The sequence below is a fragment of the Eptatretus burgeri genome, chromosome 3 (assembly GCF_056783735.1).
Source record: "Eptatretus burgeri isolate ZD-2024b chromosome 3, Ebu_testis_v1, whole genome shotgun sequence".
Lineage (NCBI taxonomy): Eukaryota > Metazoa > Chordata > Myxini > Myxiniformes > Myxinidae > Eptatretus > Eptatretus burgeri.
In genome coordinates, this window is record NC_140963.1 from 20896973 (window position 1) to 20917796 (window position 20824).

At 44.1% G+C, this 20824-nt stretch overlaps 2 protein-coding genes across 5 annotated transcripts in view; both read right to left on the reverse strand.

Moving 5' to 3' along the window:
* Window positions 1-291: 291 nt before the first annotated feature.
* LOC147029510 (zinc finger BED domain-containing protein 5-like) lies at window positions 292-3839 on the reverse strand. Its single transcript, XM_085872131.1, has 4 exons — window positions 3774-3839; window positions 1133-1944; window positions 721-1087; window positions 292-600 (listed from the first exon to the last, which is right to left on the reverse strand). The coding sequence occupies exons 1-4, from the start codon at window positions 3837-3839 to the stop codon at window positions 292-294; spliced, it is 1554 nt and encodes a 517-aa protein (XP_085728257.1).
* Window positions 3840-5388: 1549 nt separating this feature from the next.
* The window catches only part of LOC147029511 (histone acetyltransferase KAT7-like), a 130357-nt gene continuing 114921 nt past the window's right edge, over window positions 5389-20824 (reverse strand). For 3 of the 4 annotated variants that reach the window (XM_085872580.1, XM_085872581.1, XM_085872579.1), the window contains 2 exons: window positions 16207-16313; window positions 5389-5835 (listed from right to left, as the gene is read on the reverse strand). In XM_085872580.1, coding sequence (XP_085728706.1) covers window positions 5734-5835; window positions 16207-16313 — 209 coding nt within the window. In that variant the 3' untranslated portion in view covers window positions 5389-5733. The remainder of the gene's footprint in view (window positions 5836-16206; window positions 16314-20824) is intronic. The other variant, XM_085872582.1, reaches the window with a different exon arrangement.

Below are 20824 nucleotides of genomic sequence, written 5' to 3' on the forward strand. Positions count from 1 at the left end.
TGATATTGCTTGAAAGTTTCTTTGAGTAATAGTAAACTTTCATGCTCGGTACCATCAGGATTAGGGAACTGATATGACTCGGCGAGCAAATTGGGTTTGGCCAGTGAAAATCTCCACCGGTCCATCACATTTTGCATTTCAGTCAATAGTTTAGACCAGTGTTTCCCAAACTTTTTTGAGCATGACCCAAATCCGGGTGTGGTGAAAATCTCGCGACCCAAGCTTCAATCAGCGTCTTTTTCCACGAAACATAATATCATAATAAAATCAGACAACCAGCGCTAATACCTACTATATTAGTGCGAGAGGTGTAATTGCAGCTTCGTCTGCATGATGTCTTCGATGCGGGGTGATCTTGCTGAGCGCAATGCGCATGTCGTGGCCGGGGTCGAGGCGATTGCGCGCCTTGGTTTTGATGACCGTCAGCGCTGAAAAGCCTTGCTCGCACAGATACGTGGTCGCAAACGGGAGCAGAACATTCATGACTTCGGCGCCGATTATGGGCTCTTCTTTCTTGACTGCAATCCAGAACTCTTCAAGTGACGCTTTGGCGTAGAGTGGTCGACGGAACACGTCGTGATGCAGCTCTATGAACTCTTCCTGCAGTCCATGGACATCCTCAGACAGGTTGTCAACCTTAGCCTAGAACGGATTCCTGATCCAGTGCTGGGACAGGATGTAGCGATCGAACTCGGTGATCAGGTTCTCCAAATGGTTCACCAGGATGGGCTTGATTGCATCGAGCGCTCCAATCTCGTCGTCCTCCCACTCCTCCAAGTACTCGTTCAATGACGGAAACGCCGCTGTTCTTCCGCGCTCCAGTTTCCCCTTCCAGAGCAGCAGCTTTTCCTTGAAGGCTGACAGTTTCTCGGAGAGTGTGATGATGTTTTGATCCCTGCCTTGCATGGATGTGTTCAGTTCATTCACTGAGGTGAAGATGTCGTTGAGGTAGCAGACTTTGAGCATCCAGGGCTTCTCGTGGAACCGGATGGCATGGCCATGGTTCTTCTCGTTGAGGAATATCTGCAGCTCTGCTCGTAGCTCCACTACACAACGCAGGACCTTGCCGCGGGAGAGCCATCTCACACTGGAGTAGAAGAGATGTTAGAATTCAAACCCGAAGTCAACACACATCTTCTTGAACAGGCGAGAGTTCACGGCGCTGGCTTTGACGAAGTTGACAACGGCGACAACCTCGTGCATCACTGCCGAAAGATCCGGCGACAGATGTTGCGCAGCAAGGTTCTCGTGATGCAAAAGGCAGTGGAAAATTCCGACGTTCGGATTGACTTGCTTGACTCGCGCAGTGAATCCCTGTCGAACACCAAGCATCGCAGGAGCGCCGTCGGTGCACAGGCTGACACAGTTTTCCCAGCTCAGGCCTTCTTTTTGTTGGAAGTTGTCCACGACGTTGAAGATATCGGCGCCAGTTGTCGTCGCTTTCATTGGCCTGCAGAACAGAAATTCTTCCTCGAGGTCCGTCTCACCCTCGTACCTCCCGAAAATCATGAGCTGGGCATCGTTTCCGACATCCGTCGACTCATGGAGTTGGTAGCTCCATTTTCCCGCCTTCTTCATGCAGGCCACCACCTGGTCCTTTATATCTAGCGAAAGGACAACGATGCAGCTGCGAATCGTGTTGTCGGATAGCGAGATGGACTGCATTTTCTTGGCAGCGTCGTCGCCGCAGACGAGTCTAGCCATGTCCATGGCTGCGGGCTTGACGAGCTGTTCGCCGATCGTGTGCGGCTTCATCTTCCTTGCGATGCGCTGCGCGACGAGGTAGGATGTCAGCGTCGCTTGCTTGGCGGCCAAAAGCGCTGGATTCGTCGCTGGCTCAAACCGGCTCCGCTTCAGAGCCGCTTCTCGGTGCTCGAAAAACTCACGATCCTTGTTGAAGTGCTCCACGTGCTTCGTCGCCAGATGCCTCTTCAGTTTGTTTTCCTTCAGCGATTCGTTGGACAGCACTTCGAAGCACAACACACATTGTGGCTTCACAGAACCACGATCACTGATATAAATGAAGCCCACATCCAAAAATGCTTGCTTGTAGGAACGCTTTGCCATCCTGCAAAACGAAATAGGCGACTCGATCAGTCAGTGGAGTCAGTGTCAAGGCTAACTGACACAAAACACGCAACGCAATGTGGAGCAGAAAACTGCGCTGCGCAGTCCAGTCAGCAAGGCAGATCACACAAAACAGCGTCTCGACTTGTCGGTCAGCCAATGTGAAGTGACCGGACTGAGTTCGTCACCTCACTAAATTACTTCGGTTGCAGAGAGAGCGAGTAATTGGAAAGGCGAGCTGGCGAAATGATAGGCCTGCAGTTAACCGTTTTGGGCGGGTACATAGTACTGAACGGTACTGAACAGCAAGAGTAGGTAGAAACAGAAGTGTTGCTGCACCTCGGGCTGAATTATCGAGTGGAACGGTACCAAACGGCACTGTCCTACGATGTGGTGTTTGCGCGATTGCCTTTTACCCGCTTGATTTATTTAAAAAAAAAAATTACCGCAGTCCTCGCGACCCATTTTTGGACCCTTCGCGACCCACACCCATAGTTTGGGAAACACCAGTTTAGACTAATAACATGGCAATTCAATTGTTGTTGGCTATATACTCAAATACAATGGGAGTGATTAATCTGACCAAATATCATTCCCTTATTCCCCCTATTAGTGAAAATATCATCCGATGAAAATTTCTCCACCGGTCCGTCACATTTTCAGAATGGTGATTTTTCTGTGTAATTCATGTTATTTTCCATAATAAATGCTTTTGATTATATTACTAAGCTTACTGATAGCATTGATGCAGTATTTTATTCAGGTTATCATTTCTGGACAATTTTGGGTTTTTGACCCTTCGAATGACAGTCATCGATGAGCTGACAGTCATTTTAAACAATGGTTCACATAGCATTATGAAACAATGGTACAAGCTATAAAACCCCAAAACTACAATGTTTTTGTCCTGGACCAATCATTAGAGCTGACTTTGCTGTTGTTTGAGCAGAAAACTTGCATGTCATCCTGACCAAATCAAAAAATCCTACCCTATTTTGAAAATGATGGCATTTTGTGATGACCAATCCTTTTTATAAACTTTTTTTTGCAAAATGTTCAGTGAATCTTGGATTTTTTTTATGCTGCAACAACTTCACTGTACATGAAAATTGATTTTTTTCACGACTTCTGAAACAATTTGGCTCACACTTAGCTGCTTTGACCCACAGCTGGTTCGGGATTCAAATCCAATTTTGACAGATCAGAGGTGAGTGATTCATCGCGAATCTCTTGCCTTCAGGAAATTCCATATTCAAGCAATATTCCTTGGGCCACATCATTCTCAGTCTTGTTCGACATGTCTAAGGAAAATGCATCGCCATATTGAAATTCCTCGCAAGCTTTTAGAAAACAGAAACTTGAATTTGATGATCAGAATACTCTATCCTCTCTCTCACATACAGTAAAAGGCCTAAACCACAGCAATTGACCCTTTCCAATCTGAGGCGAGAAGCTGCGCTTCATAAAATTTAAATCTTTCTCCACTGTTTGCATCCATTCCGCTCTTGATCTACCGAATGGCCTTCGACTCGACATTCTGCTTTTGTATATTGCCTTCACTTATCTTTTCTCCTCTATGCTTTTCATATGTGCAAACCATTTTCGTCAACACTTACATATTCTCACACTCATTGGAATCTGGTTAAGTCTTTCTCCGATATTTTCATTTACTATGAAATAATTAGTTTTAGAGTTAAAACGCTTACGTAGCAAGTGCATTTCAAAGGAATTCCAGGAATGTGATAATCCTGTAACAGGAAATATTCGACCATTATTGCACTGGAAAAATTATTAGCAATGCCATACAAACAGACACAAACACCAAAGTTACCCATTTTAAAAAAACAAGCCTTTTAACTTTAAACAAAAAAAAAATAAATAAAAATAAAAAGAGACATCGCACCTACGAAAAACAATGTAAGAAACGTCATGAGATTCAAGTTGATATTCTTGTGAATATCCAAAGTATTACAATAAAAAATGACTTTTATACTATTCTATAAAATCATCACAACATAAATCACTGATCAAATACACCATTCTGGACTTATTTGCCCTTCTATGTCACCACAATTTGGCTGTAATGTGTGCTCTAAAAGCAGTGTAATAAAGCATTGGCTGCAACGAAAAACAAACAAAAAAAGGGGTGTAACGAATCTGTCATTATCCAGAACGATCAGATATAAAAGATAGGATACCTTTTCAAGCATCGGAACTCAATTGAAATATACTGAACAAAAATATAAACGCACCAACCTAAATATCTAAGTCAAGATTGCCATTATGGGAAAATGGTCAAACCGACGATATGTTTGAGCAATGGTTCCTTTGTTTTGCTCAAGACAGATGTTCCCATTGAAATTGACCACTCTGAGTGTGTGGACTCACACGTTGAGTAATCCTTCCCATGAGCACCATGGGGCTTGACAGAGTGATGGTCAGTGAGCGTGACCAGGACACAAACACTCCCTATAGCTTGCCCTATAAAAGGCCTCCCCAAAATGTGGACTGGTGCCAAATGTCAACATGCCACAGATGTCACAAATCTTGAGGGAGCGTGCCATTGGCATGCTGAATGCTGGGACGTCAGTACGGGCCGTTGCAGCACACTTCAATGTCCACCACTCCACCATTAGCCACCTGAGAACGCGCCTCAGAGAGACTGGAAGCACCGTGAACCGCCCACATGCCCGGTGACCACCGCCGGTCAGGATCGTCACATGAGGCTGCAACATCTCCAGGATCGACTCCGACCGGCCACGAGGACTGCCGATGAGACTGTCGGGCTGCATAACAGGCGCATTTCAGCCCAGACGGTGCATAACCGCTTGAGGGAGGCCAAGCTTGAGGGAGGCCAACACCCGCTACTGACTGTGTGAACTCTGACAGTGACACCTCGGTTGTGTCGGCTGTTGTAGCGCAAAGACTGTCGCCAGAATTCTCAAGGAACTCTTTGAATTTTAATGCTCAATTGTCATGGATTCTATAACCAAATTGTTGTGAAGATTTAGTATAAATGGGTTCGAGGTAAAATAGTAACAATCGCTTGGTGCGTTTATATTTTTGTTCAGTATACATCAAGTGCAGAAAAAAAAACACGGAAGAAAGGAACATAATGACGATAAATAATCTCAATTTGGTTAACATTGGCAATCATATAAAGACTCACTTTGTTGGGGATCTGACGTCGCCATCACAAACAACCGTAACACTGAAACCTCATCTCCTGAAGCAAGAACACTTGTTTTTTTTTCTGTTTTGGAAATGGCGAACACTAATGGTGCAATACGTGACTAAACATAAAACAGATGATGAGCAAAAGAAAAAAAAATGTGCATTTATTCATCATAACTGCTCAAGCGACAAAAATATATAGCAAAAGCTGTTGCAAACAAAATTTTGAAGCATGTAATGTACAGCAAAATAGAAATGCTTATATAAAAAGCAAAATAAACTTCAAACAAAGGAAAAGCAATAAACAATCATTAAAAGTAGCTTTCAAAAGGGTGTTCAGGGGTTAACGTGTGTGGCGAAGGATGAGGAAATAACATTACTTTAAAAACGTCAATGAATAAGTAAATACAACAATTTTTTAATGCTGGTAATGACTGATGGAGTAATAAGAGTTCTTACTCCATTGATTTAGTGTGCGTTGGACAAAATAAATCACGAACATTTTGGAGGAGTCCATTTCAAACAGTCTGGGTCAACGACTTTGTCGTTTGATGGCTTCTTTGTCTCCCGCTGAATCCATTCATCGATCAAATCCTGCAGCATAAACAAATGCAGTACTCATGCTTGGTAACATATAATACAGGAAACCCTCCAATATCGCGGGTTCTACTATCGCGGGTTTCTACCAATCGCAGGCAACCAATTGTGTTCTGATTTCGTTATTGCAGGATTTCATTTCAAACAATCGCGGGTTTTGAGCTGAGATGAGTCATCATTTGCATCCCGTGCATCAACGATTACCTTCCATTATGAACCTTGTGGTGTTTCTCGCACAACGTTTTTAATGAGCCCAAATATAAAACGATGAACAAAGTTAGTTGTACCAAAAGACAGAGAAAGGTTATGACGTTGGGTGAAAAATCGAGTTGTTCGATCGTTTGGCTCAAGGAGAAAATGTGGCGTCTGAAATCCACCATTATGGGGTCAATGCTTGCAGGTGAAACCTTCCCCATTGTACTATTCTTCATTTGTAAACCTTCAATGTCCTTCAAATTGCATTCCCAAAAGTTCATTTTTCCAACTCCGTATTCAAATCTTATTGCCAAACACTTAATTTCCTTTCCGACTCCCAGATCGAAACCCCCATTCTCAAACACATTCTCACGAACAGCTCATGAAACAAATTGAGGCGAAGGGATTTATAATGCAACAGGTTTCTAACACTGATGAGACGGAAGATTATGTCATCTTGTACCTTGGTCCCCAAGCAGGGAAGATCGTGGTTCAAGGTAAGGTGATTTAAGGATCGTGTTACCCTTCTTCATTGTGGGTTGTGGCAATGCTGCAGGCACCTTTGTCGTAAAGCTCCTGCTGCTTTTCTGTTTGCTGAATCACTTTCCCCACTCACCCCTTCCCCGCTCCACTCCACCCTCCCCCTCTAACAGCATCATCCCGAGCTATTAAGTCTTGGGGTTTCTATTTACGGCAGAGTACAGTGTGAGTACATAATATGTTTACGATCACCCACCTCGCTCTTTTGTAATAAATTTAAAAGGTAAAAGCTGTGTGTTTTTGTTTATCGACATGTCTATTTCAATGTTAACATGCTTGAAACATATTTATGTGTTTACTTCAATAGTAATGTGTTTATTTATGGCTGCCGTCGATCTTTCTTGATATCTTCTCGAAGCTCAGGAACCGAACCCCCGCTTTCCCATTGACCCTTGGTTTCCGTGATGGCGGTTTCAACTATCAGGGAATTTTCCAAGAACCTAACCCTCCGTGATATTGGAGGGTTTCCTGTATAGTCTATATATAAATGCAAGCTGAACGATTGCATCTAAACGGCATAAACACAGCATGTACAATGCTGAATGATACCTCAATTAAGAGCTCTTGGGTCCGGACAGTGTGTGCGGAGGTTCACAAATATCATGTGTGCAATTTCGAGTTATGCGCATTTTTGTTGCACAAACTGGTGGCGTATAGAGTCAGAGTCGTTGGTTCACACACCTACCGGAAGTAAAAAAATAATATAACCACAAACTCTTCAGTCAATTATGTCAACGTACAATTACCTTTCCACCGATTTACTTCACCGAGAAACCTTAACAGTCTTTATCTTTACAGTTCATAAATATTATGCGGAGTCGGAGTTTGGAATGAAGAAACTAGAACGGCACTTTTCGACGTCGCGACGTCAACAGATATGCCTCTGCCCACATTAGTATCGAAGAGTTTTATGTCAAAAAAATCGCTGCCGAACCAAGTGACCAATGACATCATCAAATTTTCCCCCATACAATTTAGCCCATGATGACCCTCAAAAAATTTCATAATCGAATAATGTATTCGACATCTGCAATTATGACGTCAAAATGAAGCCACCTATGAAATCATCAAACAAAAACAACAACGACAACAAAAAACCACTTATTTCCCATGGAGAGTACTTGACATATGGCAAGTTTCAATTTTTTCCATGGAGCAGTTTCAGGGATAAAAAGGTCCAAAGTTTTTCCTTTTTTCCAACATGGCTACCACACCACATGTCCAATGATGTAATAATAATCATTAAAACATTCTACATGAATAGTCACACCGATGGTTAAAATTTCAGGTCAATTGGATAAGCGGTTGCAGAGAAAAGAGAGCAAATTAGGACTGGACAACCTGAAAATATAATGCCTCCGGCAATTTCATCAACAGAGGGGGACGTGCAGACCTGGGGTTGGAAATAAAGAGGCAGTGGAGGACAAAGTTGGAGAGGGGGCATAGAAGGGTCAGAGTTGAGGCTTTGGGAGGGGGGGGTTGAGGATTTGGGGTTGGGAGGGCGGGTGGAGGACTTGAAGAATAAAGGGGGAGCCATGTGGTCGGGAAGGGAGTGGTTGGGGACTAGAAGAAGAAAAGGGGAGTGGAAGAGAGTTGGAGAGGGGGGGAGAGTGTGAGGGGGCAGAGAAGGGATAGAGTTGTGAAAGAGGGGTTGAGGACTTAGGGTTGGGAGGGGGTGGTTGAGGACTTGAAGTCACATTTTACATACCACGGAATTTCCACAGGTCCTTGCATTATGCTTTCAAAGGACATTTTTGGCAAACTCCTTAAATATTCCACATTCTATTGGGAACCAATTCCCTTATAACAGCCCAGTAAAACACATCACATGATGGCTTGGTTGAATAATTGGGGGAAAAGGAAGACTGCACTATATCAGTGATGGATTGTTGTTTGTGGGCTTATGTACTTTCCAGAAAGGGACAAGGTAAATAGCAGCAAGAAAGGTATGAGAAGGAAAGTGCAGGGGACAAATAAACAGCAAAATGGACTGCAGCTTGTTTTCCATCCTGGTGATTCGACCAGAGACGTACTATAATATACAGTGGTCTGTAAAAGTATTCAACCTCAACCAATAATGCCACATTTAGATGAATTACGAAATAGGTAGAAAATTTTTCTCAATGAGCTTTGTATTCAAAACTGAATAGATCAAACTAAACACTTATAGTTGAAGAAGGTTACATGTCAGGAATACCTACAAAAAAAAATTCACTGGTTGTAAAATTATTCAGCCCCTTATGTCAGTACCGACTCTCAAGAGTCTTTGTGGGTAGGTCTCCACCAGCTTTACACATTGAGATGGTGAAATCTTTTCCCATTCTTCACGTGAAAATTGTTCTTGCTCTGCCATGTTTGATGGGGATCATCGATGGACTGCAATCTTCAAGTCTCACCATAAATGTTCAATTGGGTTCAAGTCAGGACTTTGACTGGGCCACTCAAGAACGTTTATTTTCTTATTCATTCAGCCACTCCAGTGTGGCTTTAAATTTATGCTTTGGATCATTATCCGGCTGAAATGTGAATCTCCTATCCAGTTTCAGATTCATGGCTGGCTCAAGCAGGTTTTCAGCAAGTATGCTCCTGTACTTTACACTGTCCATTATCCCTTCAATCCTGACAAGCTTGTCAGTCCTTACTGATGAAAAGCAGTTCCATAAACATAATGCTGCCATCACCATGCTTGACAGTAGGGATGGAGTGGACATGGTGATGTGCAGTGTTAGGCTTGCGCCAGACGTAACGCTTTGAATTTAGACCAAAAAGTTCAATGTTTGTCTCATCTGACCACAAAACATTTTTCCACATGCTTGCAGTATCATCAAGATGATTTTCACAAACTCCAAACGAGGTTTTAGATGCGTCTTTCAGTATTGGCTTCTTTCTTGCCACTTGTCCATAGAGGCCAGGGAAGGGAAGAGGATATTGTTGATTGATGAACACTGACCCCCATCTCGGACATAGAGCCTTGCAGATCTTCCAAAATCATTGTTAGATTTACAGCGACATCCCAAACCAGTCTCCTGCTTGCCCGACTGCTGAGTTTGGATGGGCGACCTGATTTGGGTAGAGTCTTGTGGTGGTATACGATATGTCTACCACTTCTTATTGATGGATTTCACCATACTCAAGGGATCATGAGTGATTGAAATCTTCTTATAATTCTCTCCTGAACGGTGCTTCTCCACCACTTTATGTCTGACTTCTTTGGAAAGCTCATTGGTCTTCTGGTTTGCCTTGTTGGTTGACCAAGTGAGTTTCATATTAAAACTCCTTAGATAAGCGGGAGAGCTAATTTTTAAGTTAAACCACTGATTACATAGGGTGAAACCTATTACACATATTTTGGAACCTTTCAAACAAATAATTTGCTCCTGAAGTGATTTAGGGTAAATTAGGTAAAGGGTTTGAATACTTACGCAACTGAGAATCATCTGATTTTCTCTGTTAAACTAATATAACTTATTCACATTTTATCTGCATTTTTTTCATCACTTTGGAGGAGTTTGTGAAGACTATATTAAGTTTGATTTGAAAGCATCATGAAATAAGCTCAGGTGGCATCAAAATTGGGAAACTTTGGAAAGGGGGGGGAGGGGCAAGTGGGGGCGGGGGGGGGAGGGGCGAGTGGGGGCGGGGGTGAATACTTTTGCAGGCCACTGTAGCTACGAAATCAGCAACAAATGATTGCTCTGATCCTCCAGAGTACTGTGTTTGTGAACTTTGATGTATGAAAGCTCTGGCTGGCATTCTTGCTCTTGCTCTTCCCTTTCAAGCCAGTGTCTTTCAGGGCAGCATCAGGTGTCCTCTCATAATTCTGGAAGATATCAGGGACCTCTCTAAAAAAATAATTTATAACTACCTTACAAACGATTCCACCCTGTGCCTGTTCTTCAGCCAAAAAGCAAGCATCGTGTCTGATGCAGCCAATTTGTCTGTTTATTTAGTTATTCATTCGTATGCAGCCTGTGGCTGCATCATCTTCTGGGGGCGCAGTTGTGCCGCTAATGTAATTCCCCCTGTTACCAGCACGCTGATATTTATTTCGCCAACCTCGAAAGGATGGCAGGCTGAATCATCCCACCTGGTGTTAATTCCACCTGGTGTTAGTTGGGAGGGGGGGATTGGGGAGGGGGGAGGGTAGGCCAGGATTGAATGAAATTGGGTATGTTAAAACAGCACGTTAATACAGCATGCAGAGACCGCCGGGTGATGTTCATGGGGTGGAGAGGGAAGGGGGTTTGGGAGGAGGTAAGCATGAGGGGAGGGGGAGTGAAGGCAATGTGAGGTGAAGGAAAGTCAGCATGAGGTGAAGGAAAGGCAGCGTGAGGTAAAGGAAAGGCAGCGTGAGGTAAAGGAAAGGCAGCGTGAGGTAAAGGAAAGGCAGCGTGAGGTAAAGGAAAGGCAGCGTGAGGTGAAGGAAAGTCAGCATGAGGTGAAGGAAAGGCAGCATGAGGTAAAGGAAAGGCAGCGTGAGGTGAAGGAAAGGCAGCATGAGGTGAAGGAAAGGCAGCATGAGGTAAAGGAAAGGCAGCGCGAGGTGAAGGAAAGTCAGCATGAGGTGAAGGAAAGGCAGCATGAGGTGAAGGAAAGGCAGCATGAGGTAAAGGAAAGGCAGCGTGAGGTGAAGGAAAGGCAGCGTGAGGTGAAGGAAAGGCAGCGTGAGGTAAAGGAAAGGCAGCGTGAGGTAAAGGAAAGTCAGCATGAGGTGAAGGAAAGGCAGCATGAGGTAAAGGAAAGGCAGCATGAGGTAAAGGAAAGGCAGCGTGAGGTAAAGGAAAGGCAGCGTGAGGTGAAAGAAAGGCAGCGTGAGGTGAAGGAAAGGCAGCGTGAGGTGAAGGAAAGGCAGCGCGAGGTGAAGGAAAGGCAACGCGAGGGGAAGGAAAGGCAACGCGAGGGGAAGGAAAGGCAGCGCGAGGGGAAGGAAAGGCAGCGCGAGGGGAAGGAAAGGCAGCGCGAAGGGAAGGAAAGGCAGCGCGAGGGGAAGGAAAGGCAGCGCGAGGGGAAGGAAAGGCAGCGCGAGGGGAAGGAAAGGCAGCGCGAGGGGAAGGAAAGGCAGCGCGAGGGGAAGGAAAGGCAGCGCGAGGGGAAGGAAAGGCAGCGCGAGGTGAAGGAAAGGCAGCGCGAGGGGAAGGAAAGGCAGCGCGAGGGGAAGGAAAGGCAGCGCGAGGGGAAGGAAAGGCAGCGCGAGGGGAAGGAAAGGCAGCGCGAGGGGAAGGAAAGGCAGCGCGAGGGGAAGGAAAGGCAGCGCGAGGGGAAGGAAAGGCAGCGCGAGGGGAAGGAAAGGCAGCGCGAGGGGAAGGAAAGGCAGCGCGAGGGGAAGGAAAGGCAGCGCGAGGGGAAGGAAAGGTAAACTGTCAGTTCAAAGTAAACGGTCAGTCCTTCACAGAGGGGTATCATGCAGAGGGGAGAGAGAGGGGTGAGAGAGGGGGTGAGAGAGAGGGGGTGAGAGAGAGGGGTGAGAGAGAGGGGGTGAGAGAGAGGGGTGAGACGGAGAGGGGTGAGAGACGGAGAGGGGTGAGAGAAGGAGAGGGGTGAGAGACAGAGAGGGGTGAGGAGAGAGAGGGGTGAGAGAGGGAGAGGGGTGAGAGAGAGGGAGAGGGGTGAGAGAGAGGGAGAGGGGTGAGAGAGAGGGAGAGGGGTGAGAGAGAGGGAGAGGGGTGAGAGAGAGGGAGAGGGGTAGAGGAGTGAGAGATGGAGGAGTGGGAGAGTGAGGGAGGGGGGAAAGGGAGGGGAGGGGGAGAGTAGGTGGGGGGATTCCAGGAAATGTGACATCCAGTTTAACATCCATCTGAGAAACGGCACACAAATTGATGAATCCCCTTGCCTGTGAAACACTGGCATGACAGTTTATAGCTGGATCGAGATTCGAACCCAGACGAGATACCTTGGAGCGTCTGTACATACCTCTTGGCTATCCTTCTGTATTGTTGCGATTCATTGCTTTATAACAACTGAAAACATTTTTTACTCATTGTAATTAACCAATTTATTTTGCCTTCCTTACTCCGGAAATGTCCCCACATATAACTGAGCCGCCGTATCGCTATCGAAGCTTGAAGAGTGCGAGCTGAGTGCCTTAACCACTCAAGCAAGCACTCCAACAAAACGGTTAAAGAAACTTTTGACAATGAAACTTTTTCTTTTTTTTTAAACATGTACACTACCGGTCAAAGGTTTTAGAACACCCCCATTTTTCCAGTTTTTACTGAAATTTAAGCAGTTTAATGTTTCAATGTACTCTGAAATTAAAGCAAAGAACAAATAAACAATTGCAGATAAAAAAGAAATCATGGAATCGTTTTGTTGAACAAAATTTAATCTAAATTTTGACTCATCAAAGTAGCCACCTTTTGCAGATGTCACAGCCAAACATACTTGTGGCAATCTTTCCACAATGGAAATAAAATATTGTTCGGAAAGTTCTTCCCCACACTGTTGCAGAAGTTCCCACAAATGTGTTGCACTTGTAGGTTGCTTTGCTTTCACCCTTCTGTCCAGTTCATCCCAAACCAGCTCAATGGGGTTTAAGTCTGGAGACTGTGCTGGCCATTCCATGATTTGAAGCCTACCCTCTTGTTCTTTTCTTCTAAGGTAGTTCTGACAGTCTGGAAGTATGTTTTGGGTCGTTATTTTGCTGTAGGTTGAACCCCTGACCAACTAGGCGTAGACCAGAGGGTATTGCATGGCACTGCAAAATGCTGCGGTAGCCCTTTTGGTTCAGGGTGCCAGTCACTCTGTGCAAGTTGTTGACTCTGGATCCAGCAAAAGAGCCCCAGCTCATCATGCTTCCTCCTCCATGTTTGACAGTTGGTGTCACACACTGAGGAACCATCTTTTCGCCTACGCGACGGCGTACAAAAACCATGCGTGATGAACCGAATAATTCAAATTTTGATTCATCGGTCCATCAGACGTTCTTCCAGTTTTCAGTAGTCCACTGGCGGTGTCTCATGGCCCAGGCAAGCCTCTTTTTATTATTTTGCCATCTTAGCAATGGCTTTCTCACTGCTACTCGACTTGTCAAACCTGCAGCTCGAAGTCTTCTCTTCACAATTGAAACTGAGACTTCCTTACTTCGACCAGTGTTAAGCTGTGCTTGAAGCTGCTGTCCTCTGAGCTGCCTATCACGCAAGCTGTTGACTCAGAAACTTGTCTTCTGATTGTGTTGTGGCTTTGGGTCTGCCAGACCTCTTCCTGTCAGAGTTTCCTCCAGTTTCCAAGTGCATTTTTATGGTGTGGGAAACTGTACTCACTGACACCTGAGCAACTTTGCAATTTTTCCAAAGGAAAGACCAACACTTTTAAGGGTTATAATGGTCTGTCTGTCTTCCTTTGTTAATTGTCTTTTTCTCTCCATTATGATAGCAATATACTACTTCCTGCAGTGCAATATTGTCCAAATAATGCTTCAGAGGGCATAGCCACACAGTCTGTTCCAACACTGCTTTTATACAGACAAAGGGTTTGTAACTAATCATCAAAAGTTGGGACACCTGTAAGAATTGTTTGCATCAACTTTCAAGGCTTAATTTACTTCAATTGCTGCAGAACAGCTGCAGTTGCGAACCCATTACTTGTTCCCTGAAAAGGGCCTTTTTTTAACAACTCCGAAATTTACATTATTTTTCAGTTTTTGGTAACCTAAACCTTTTTTTTTTAACCACTGGCAGTATTCCACTTAGCTTTGTACCATTTCAGGTTTTTCACTGGACTTGAACTGCTTAAATTTCAGTAAAAACTGGAAAAATGGATGTGTTCTAAAACTTTTGACCGGTAGTGTACAATTCTATGCCAAAGTGATGTGTCGTATAATGAAAGAGTATCGTACAAAAAGGGGAAAGGTAGTGTAAAAGAAAATTTCACATTTTCAGCAAGTGAACTACCACCCGACGCACCGCCTGGCCAAACGCAGGTGAATGGGCCCGCCCTGAACTTTGTTCAAGTCGATCGATATATTCAGTGACGGTGTGAATATTGTAGAGCGCTCGCCAAGTGGTTTAAGCACTCAAGCAAGCACTTCAATGAAAAGGTAATAAGGAACGGATGGTTTTGCAAGCGATTAGCGATTGCCGATTGGTTAGATCAACACCATGGACCCGGAGATGTCATGCGATGTCCGAATTGGACAAATGAATACTTTTTTGTTCGCAGTCTGAACTGCTGCGGAAGTCAATAAAGAAGTTTAAATTTTGAAATTCGCCTGAGATTAAGAGATTCTCGAGCTTACGTCACAAGCGGAAATGAAATAAAGCCACAAACACTGCCATCTCCGGGCGTTTATAAGCATTGCAATGTATCCAGCGATTTGTAGGTTTGATGATCTAATCAGGCATTCAATGATATGAATGAGGAAAGTGAAAAAAACCAAAACTTCATTGTTAAGAAATCATGGTTGTCTGTTTCAAGTCAAAGCATTGTTGAGCAGGCCAAAAAAAAAATGGTGGCTTAAGACTCGCGAAATGACAGAGGGCTGACCAAGATGGCATGCCACCATCTTCGTAAGGCTTTTTTTTTGTGATGAGCACCCCTAAATTATCTTCAAAAGGGGTGCTGAAATTAACCTAAACACCCACTTTTTACCTCCACCACCGACGGTGAAGAAGATTATGTTTTCACCCCCTTTTTGTCTGTCTGTTTGTTTGTGTGCAGGATATCTCAAAAAGTTGTGGATGGATCCGGATGAAATTTTGTGGACAGGTTGGGTGTGTGACAAGGATGAACTGATTAGATTTTGGTGAAGATCCGAACCCGGATCTGGATGCGAGAATTATTTAATTTCTAAAGTGATTCTTCACCATTGAGAGATTGGGCCAAAAATGATACAGTACGTTGTACAGTATGATATTTCAAAAATGTAATGGGCCCGATATGTTCTCATGGATCAGGCATTACATGGTGGAGGTATGCGCTCTACCGAGTGCCCTTATAGTTATTCATACACTTTCTTGGGGTACCCTTAAAATGCATGCAAAGTTCGGGGATGCGAGGTTTCATGGTTTTGAGTTGTGGAGGAGACAGACGGATGGAATAACAGACACACACTGACATTTATTGATATTGATATACACTGACCTTTCCCCTATGTTCTCCCACAACTGTCTGGCATTACCCTGTTTCTTGTGTACAAATAACTTGCTGGTTCTCCTGTCAGCATGCCCTGCATCAAGCTTTCCTCTTCTATCTTTCTCCTTTTTTGGTGTCCTACTTGAACCTTGCACATTTGTCTGCAATCACTTTACTCATATCTTCATTGGTGACTTGTGCTATTGGGTTGTCTCAAAACAAAATGCAAAGCAACAAGCCCAATTGCGAGTACGAGTACTTCTACGAATACAACTTTAAGGCACACACACACATCTATCTGTCCAATTGGGTTACAGCGAGGAGTAATCATTCATTTTCAGATGTTTGGAATCATCACACAGTTCTGCAATCAAGATACTCAAATGGGGAATAAGAGTTTTAGTGAAGAGCATTTTGTCATTGATAAATTAACATTTTTGAATGAAGCAAAAAGGATTCGATATGAACATGTTTCCTTCATTCCTACATCATTTTTGACCATTCAGAAACGATTTGAATGAAGCAATGAATGAGGTTAAACTTCAGTCAGTTAATTTCACACACCTGCCTCTTCAGCACCAGATATTTGCCTTTCCAATATTTTAGCATCTGGAGCTTCTGAAGGGTTGTGACAATGTCGATGGGGTTCAGCGCCGTCTGCTGGCTGATCTCTGAAAATATAAGAAGGTTCACAGGCACACACACACACACACACACACACACACACGAACACACACACACACACACACACACACACACACACACACACACACACACACACACACACACACACACACACACACACACGAACACAGGCAAAAACTTCGACCATTACCATAATACATTAATACCGCAAATACATTAGGGCTCCACCAATAGAACCGTAAATTAATTTCCCATGGATATACTGTAGGTATATGTACACACTATATGTATATATGTATTCGGCTAGGGCGATTCTTAAAATTTGAGAATCAATTACGATCTTGAACTGCTAATTCGATTCCGAATCTTCACCAGAATATAATCAATTAGTTCTTGTCACACACCCAACCTGCTCAACAATATTCATCTGAATCAGTCAATAACCTTTTGAGATATCCTGCACCCCGACAAAAAGGGGTGAAAAACCCAACCTCCATTCATCTTCACACGCAAGGCCGTCGTACTACCGTAACTCCATGATGTATACCAGACGGCCCATTGCAGTGAACCCCTGAAAACCTACTCCCCTTAATCTATCTACTCAACAACCGCTTCTCCCATTCCCCTCTACCCCTTCACACATTCCCATCAAAGCCTTAATCCACTACCACTTATTCTCCTTTTCCCACTACCTTCTTTTGCACCTTCACTCAATGCAAATCACTCACTTCTCTCAATCCCTTCATCCACCCCACTTACAGTATATCCCTTGCCTCACTACCTTTTGAACCCTTTCACCCCTGAACACAAGGTGCAGTTTTAAGCAAATTTGGTTCAGCAGTGCAAAAGTGCACAGAAGGAAAACAAATAAACACCACGAATGATCATGATCATTCCCAATTTCTATAGTTTTCATGCAGGGAATCGACATATTTTATTACATTATGACTTATAATAGCCACCACCAACAGGAATATTAGTGCTACACGATACTCACACTATTCATCTTTGACAACTTGGACTAACTGCATACAAAAACCTTCATTTATGATGTAAGTTATTGACCCTTTATTTGAGCAGTGTATCGGCCAGACGCGGATGATCCATTGTTCATGTGACAAGAATGATGTCCTCGAGGCAACACGATATGGAAAGAATACCTTTCATTGTACACATATGGTTGTACGGCGAAGAGGCCCTTCCCCAAAGCAAGCTGAACCCGTTGGCCGGCAGATTCTGAGACCAAGACCGAGATTCTGAGACCAAAAAACGTGGTGCTCTGGAAGCATTTCAAGCCATTGATCAAGCTTACTTACCACATGAGCAAACACCGTCACCTCCCCTAGATGTTGAGAACAAAATAGATGTAAAAGGATGGCTTGAAATAGACGTGGAAAGGCAAAACTCAAGGTCGAAAGACTTGGCTTGGGTAGTGTCACGATTACATGAAGTTGATGAGCAGAAGTCAATTTCTGCCTGGGAAGCATTTAATGAAGCTATCAGCATCATCAATCCACCGGTGACAATAGCAGGTATGCTACCCATTTTCCAGGCTCCAGCTGATAGCTACAACACACTAACTACTGTAATCAACCAATTTGTGAGTATCTCAAAAACCATAGGCCAGAAGAACACCATCGTCACAGCAGACCAGCCACTATACAGCAAGGTGAAGGAGCTCATACGGGCTACTCCGGAGTTTGAAAATGTGGTCGTTCTGATGGACGGATTCCATGTGTGCTTGAATTTCCTGAAAGCCATAGGCCAACATCTGGAAAATGCTGGTCTGGATGATCTGTGAACAGAAGCAGGTGTGTATGCTTCAAACACCACTGAGACAATGAATGAAGGGAAAGCCTACGACCATGCAGTTTGGGCACATAAGCTCACATTTATAAGCTTTATGGTGTTTCAAGTGGCCAATGTTTGAATCCTGGTTGGTTGCCAATAATCATACACTTGATGTGGATCTCAAGAAACTTGTCCAAAGCGTGTCTTTGCTTTTCCAAAATAGTGGAGAGGCAATTCAGTCAGAAATCTGCAGCGCAGTGGACAAGCTGGTAAGTGCTCTTGGTGATGATAAAGTGCAAGGTCTCATGAAGTAATTCAATGGACAGCACAAAGACAACCCCAACTTTGTACTGTGGATGACATACATGCAGATAGTGGAGATCATGTTGGATTTCATCAGGGCTGAGAGGGATGACAACTGGGATCTGCACATGCAAGCATTTGCTGCAATGCTGCCTGCCTTAGCTGATCATATACGACCATACAAACTATGCCAGATGGGGACCTGTCTGTCAAGCCAATATGAAAGCTATCGAGAAGGCAGCACCAGATGTCCATGCGAGTTTTCTGTTGGGAACTTTGTTATGAAGAGAAGCCAAAGACAATTCAACCAAGTATCTGCTGATATGGCCACCGAATGTATGAACAAAACATGCAAAATGCAGAACGGGATGAAAGGTTTCTAATATGGAATGACCAGAAGAGGGACAAATTCTGCATCACATGGTCAGAACGGTCAGGCATCTCACGGGACATGAGGTGTCTACCCTCGAGGATGAATTGTGATTGTGAAGATGGAAGTAACTATATGCCCAACTTCCTGCATTTGATGTGTTCAGAGTGACCGTAACGCTTGCTACTGATGCGCCAGAAGACCTAGATGAAGAATCGAATGGTATACCCTTAGTCTCCTTGGAAACAAAGAACATAGACAGCTGAAGACCATGGAAAAAGAGCATTATCGCTTTTGTGAAATAACGGCTTGTCGATGGCACCATCAAGTTCTATGAGACGTTGAAGAATCACAACTGAAAAACCTTCGCTGATATGTACAAAGCAAAGGTCATTGAAGCAAAAACTGCAAGAAACTATCAAAGTCGACAGGAAGTTATTGTGGTGACTGTTTAATGCTGTTCATGTCGGTTGAATGTTACATATGCTTGATATCCAAAAGCATGAGCTATCCCCAGTCCCTATGTCCCTGGCAAAGGCTGCTGGGCAGATGAACTCTACACCAAAGTCTGGGTTGCTCAAAATCCTGACAGTTAGGGTTAGCATTCCCTCACAAGTCGCACCTTCTGACATGAAGACATGTGGCATTATTGATGGACATGCGCTCATCCAAGGCCTTGGAACACCTCGTGATTGTCAGACATTCGGTGATTACATGAATGTATTCATGAAGTCGATCAATCGACACTGGAGAATACACCACTCAAGTTGATGTTCCCTTTGAGCATTGGGAGCGGACTCAACAAAATTGGAAACGCAATCCAAAAAATGGGTAAGAAGAAGCCTATACAGAAGTTCATAGATGGTCCCAATGTCCCTGTTCCACAGGACTGGAGCCAGTTTATAGCCTTGGACAAGAACAAGACTGATCTTGCAAAGCTCCTATCCGATGTCCTCGTGAACAGAGGTAAGGAGCAAGATCAACAGTGTGAGCTGGTAACAGGTGGCGGTTTCACTAACCCCACAGATGCAGGATAAACTAGAAGAGACCATGTTAGCCTTCATGGCAACCACGAAGATGCCAACACAAGGATGATACTGCATGCACCGGAAGCAGTTGACTGCGGAAACAAAAGAGTGCTGGCCATCCCTGGAGATACAGACATCTTCCTATTGCTGGTGCACTTCCTATCAACAAAATCAACCAAAACATGGACGATGTCTGGGATGACTGAGGAGCAAAACTGTTACCCTGTACATGCCATATCTGATAAGCTTGAACAACCAGTGAAAGAGAACTGACTTAGCTTCCATGCACAAACAGGATGTGACAACTTCTTCTTTCACTGGCCATGGAAAGAAGTCATGTTGGAGAATATTTGAGAAACAACCCCTTCTTGTCAGCGGAATTGGTCGTGATGGATCATTTGCCGAGACTGAGAAGTTTGTGTGTCATCTGTATGGAACATCTGAAGTGGTGACCAGAGACAACGCTTGGCTTCAGCTTTTCGCCAAAGCTACGAAGGGTCTGGAGATGTTACCACCAACACGAGATGCCTTCGAACTTCACATTTTACATGCTAATTATCAAATGAAGATATGGCTGCAGGTCAACGAACAGCCGATTCAGGTCGCTTCTCCGACGGAGACATCTGCCTGGAAAAAAAAGAGCCTGCTGCCCTACAAGTCGTTTGGACAAAATTGCCAACCGTACCAAATGCCTGTCTGGAACTGGTGACCTGTGGGTGCAAATCAAAATGTAGCACAGCGAGATGCTCTTGCTTCAGGAATGTCTTTGTGTTCACCACTGCTTGTGGCTGTGAGGTGACTAACTGCAGCAACCCAATCAGACAGTAGATGGTCATTCTGAATGTTATCCACTTGGAAAATATTCTTATGTGTGAACACAACTGTCAAATGTCTATCTCGGCTCAATGAAGGGTGACGAACAGTGCCATGCATGCAGAGAAATGACCAGATTTCGCAAAGTATAACTTGCAGAACTAGATTCTGAGAAAAATGCAATTTTGTGCTGAACTTTGCTATTAATTCACCTGTAAATTGAAAATGAAAC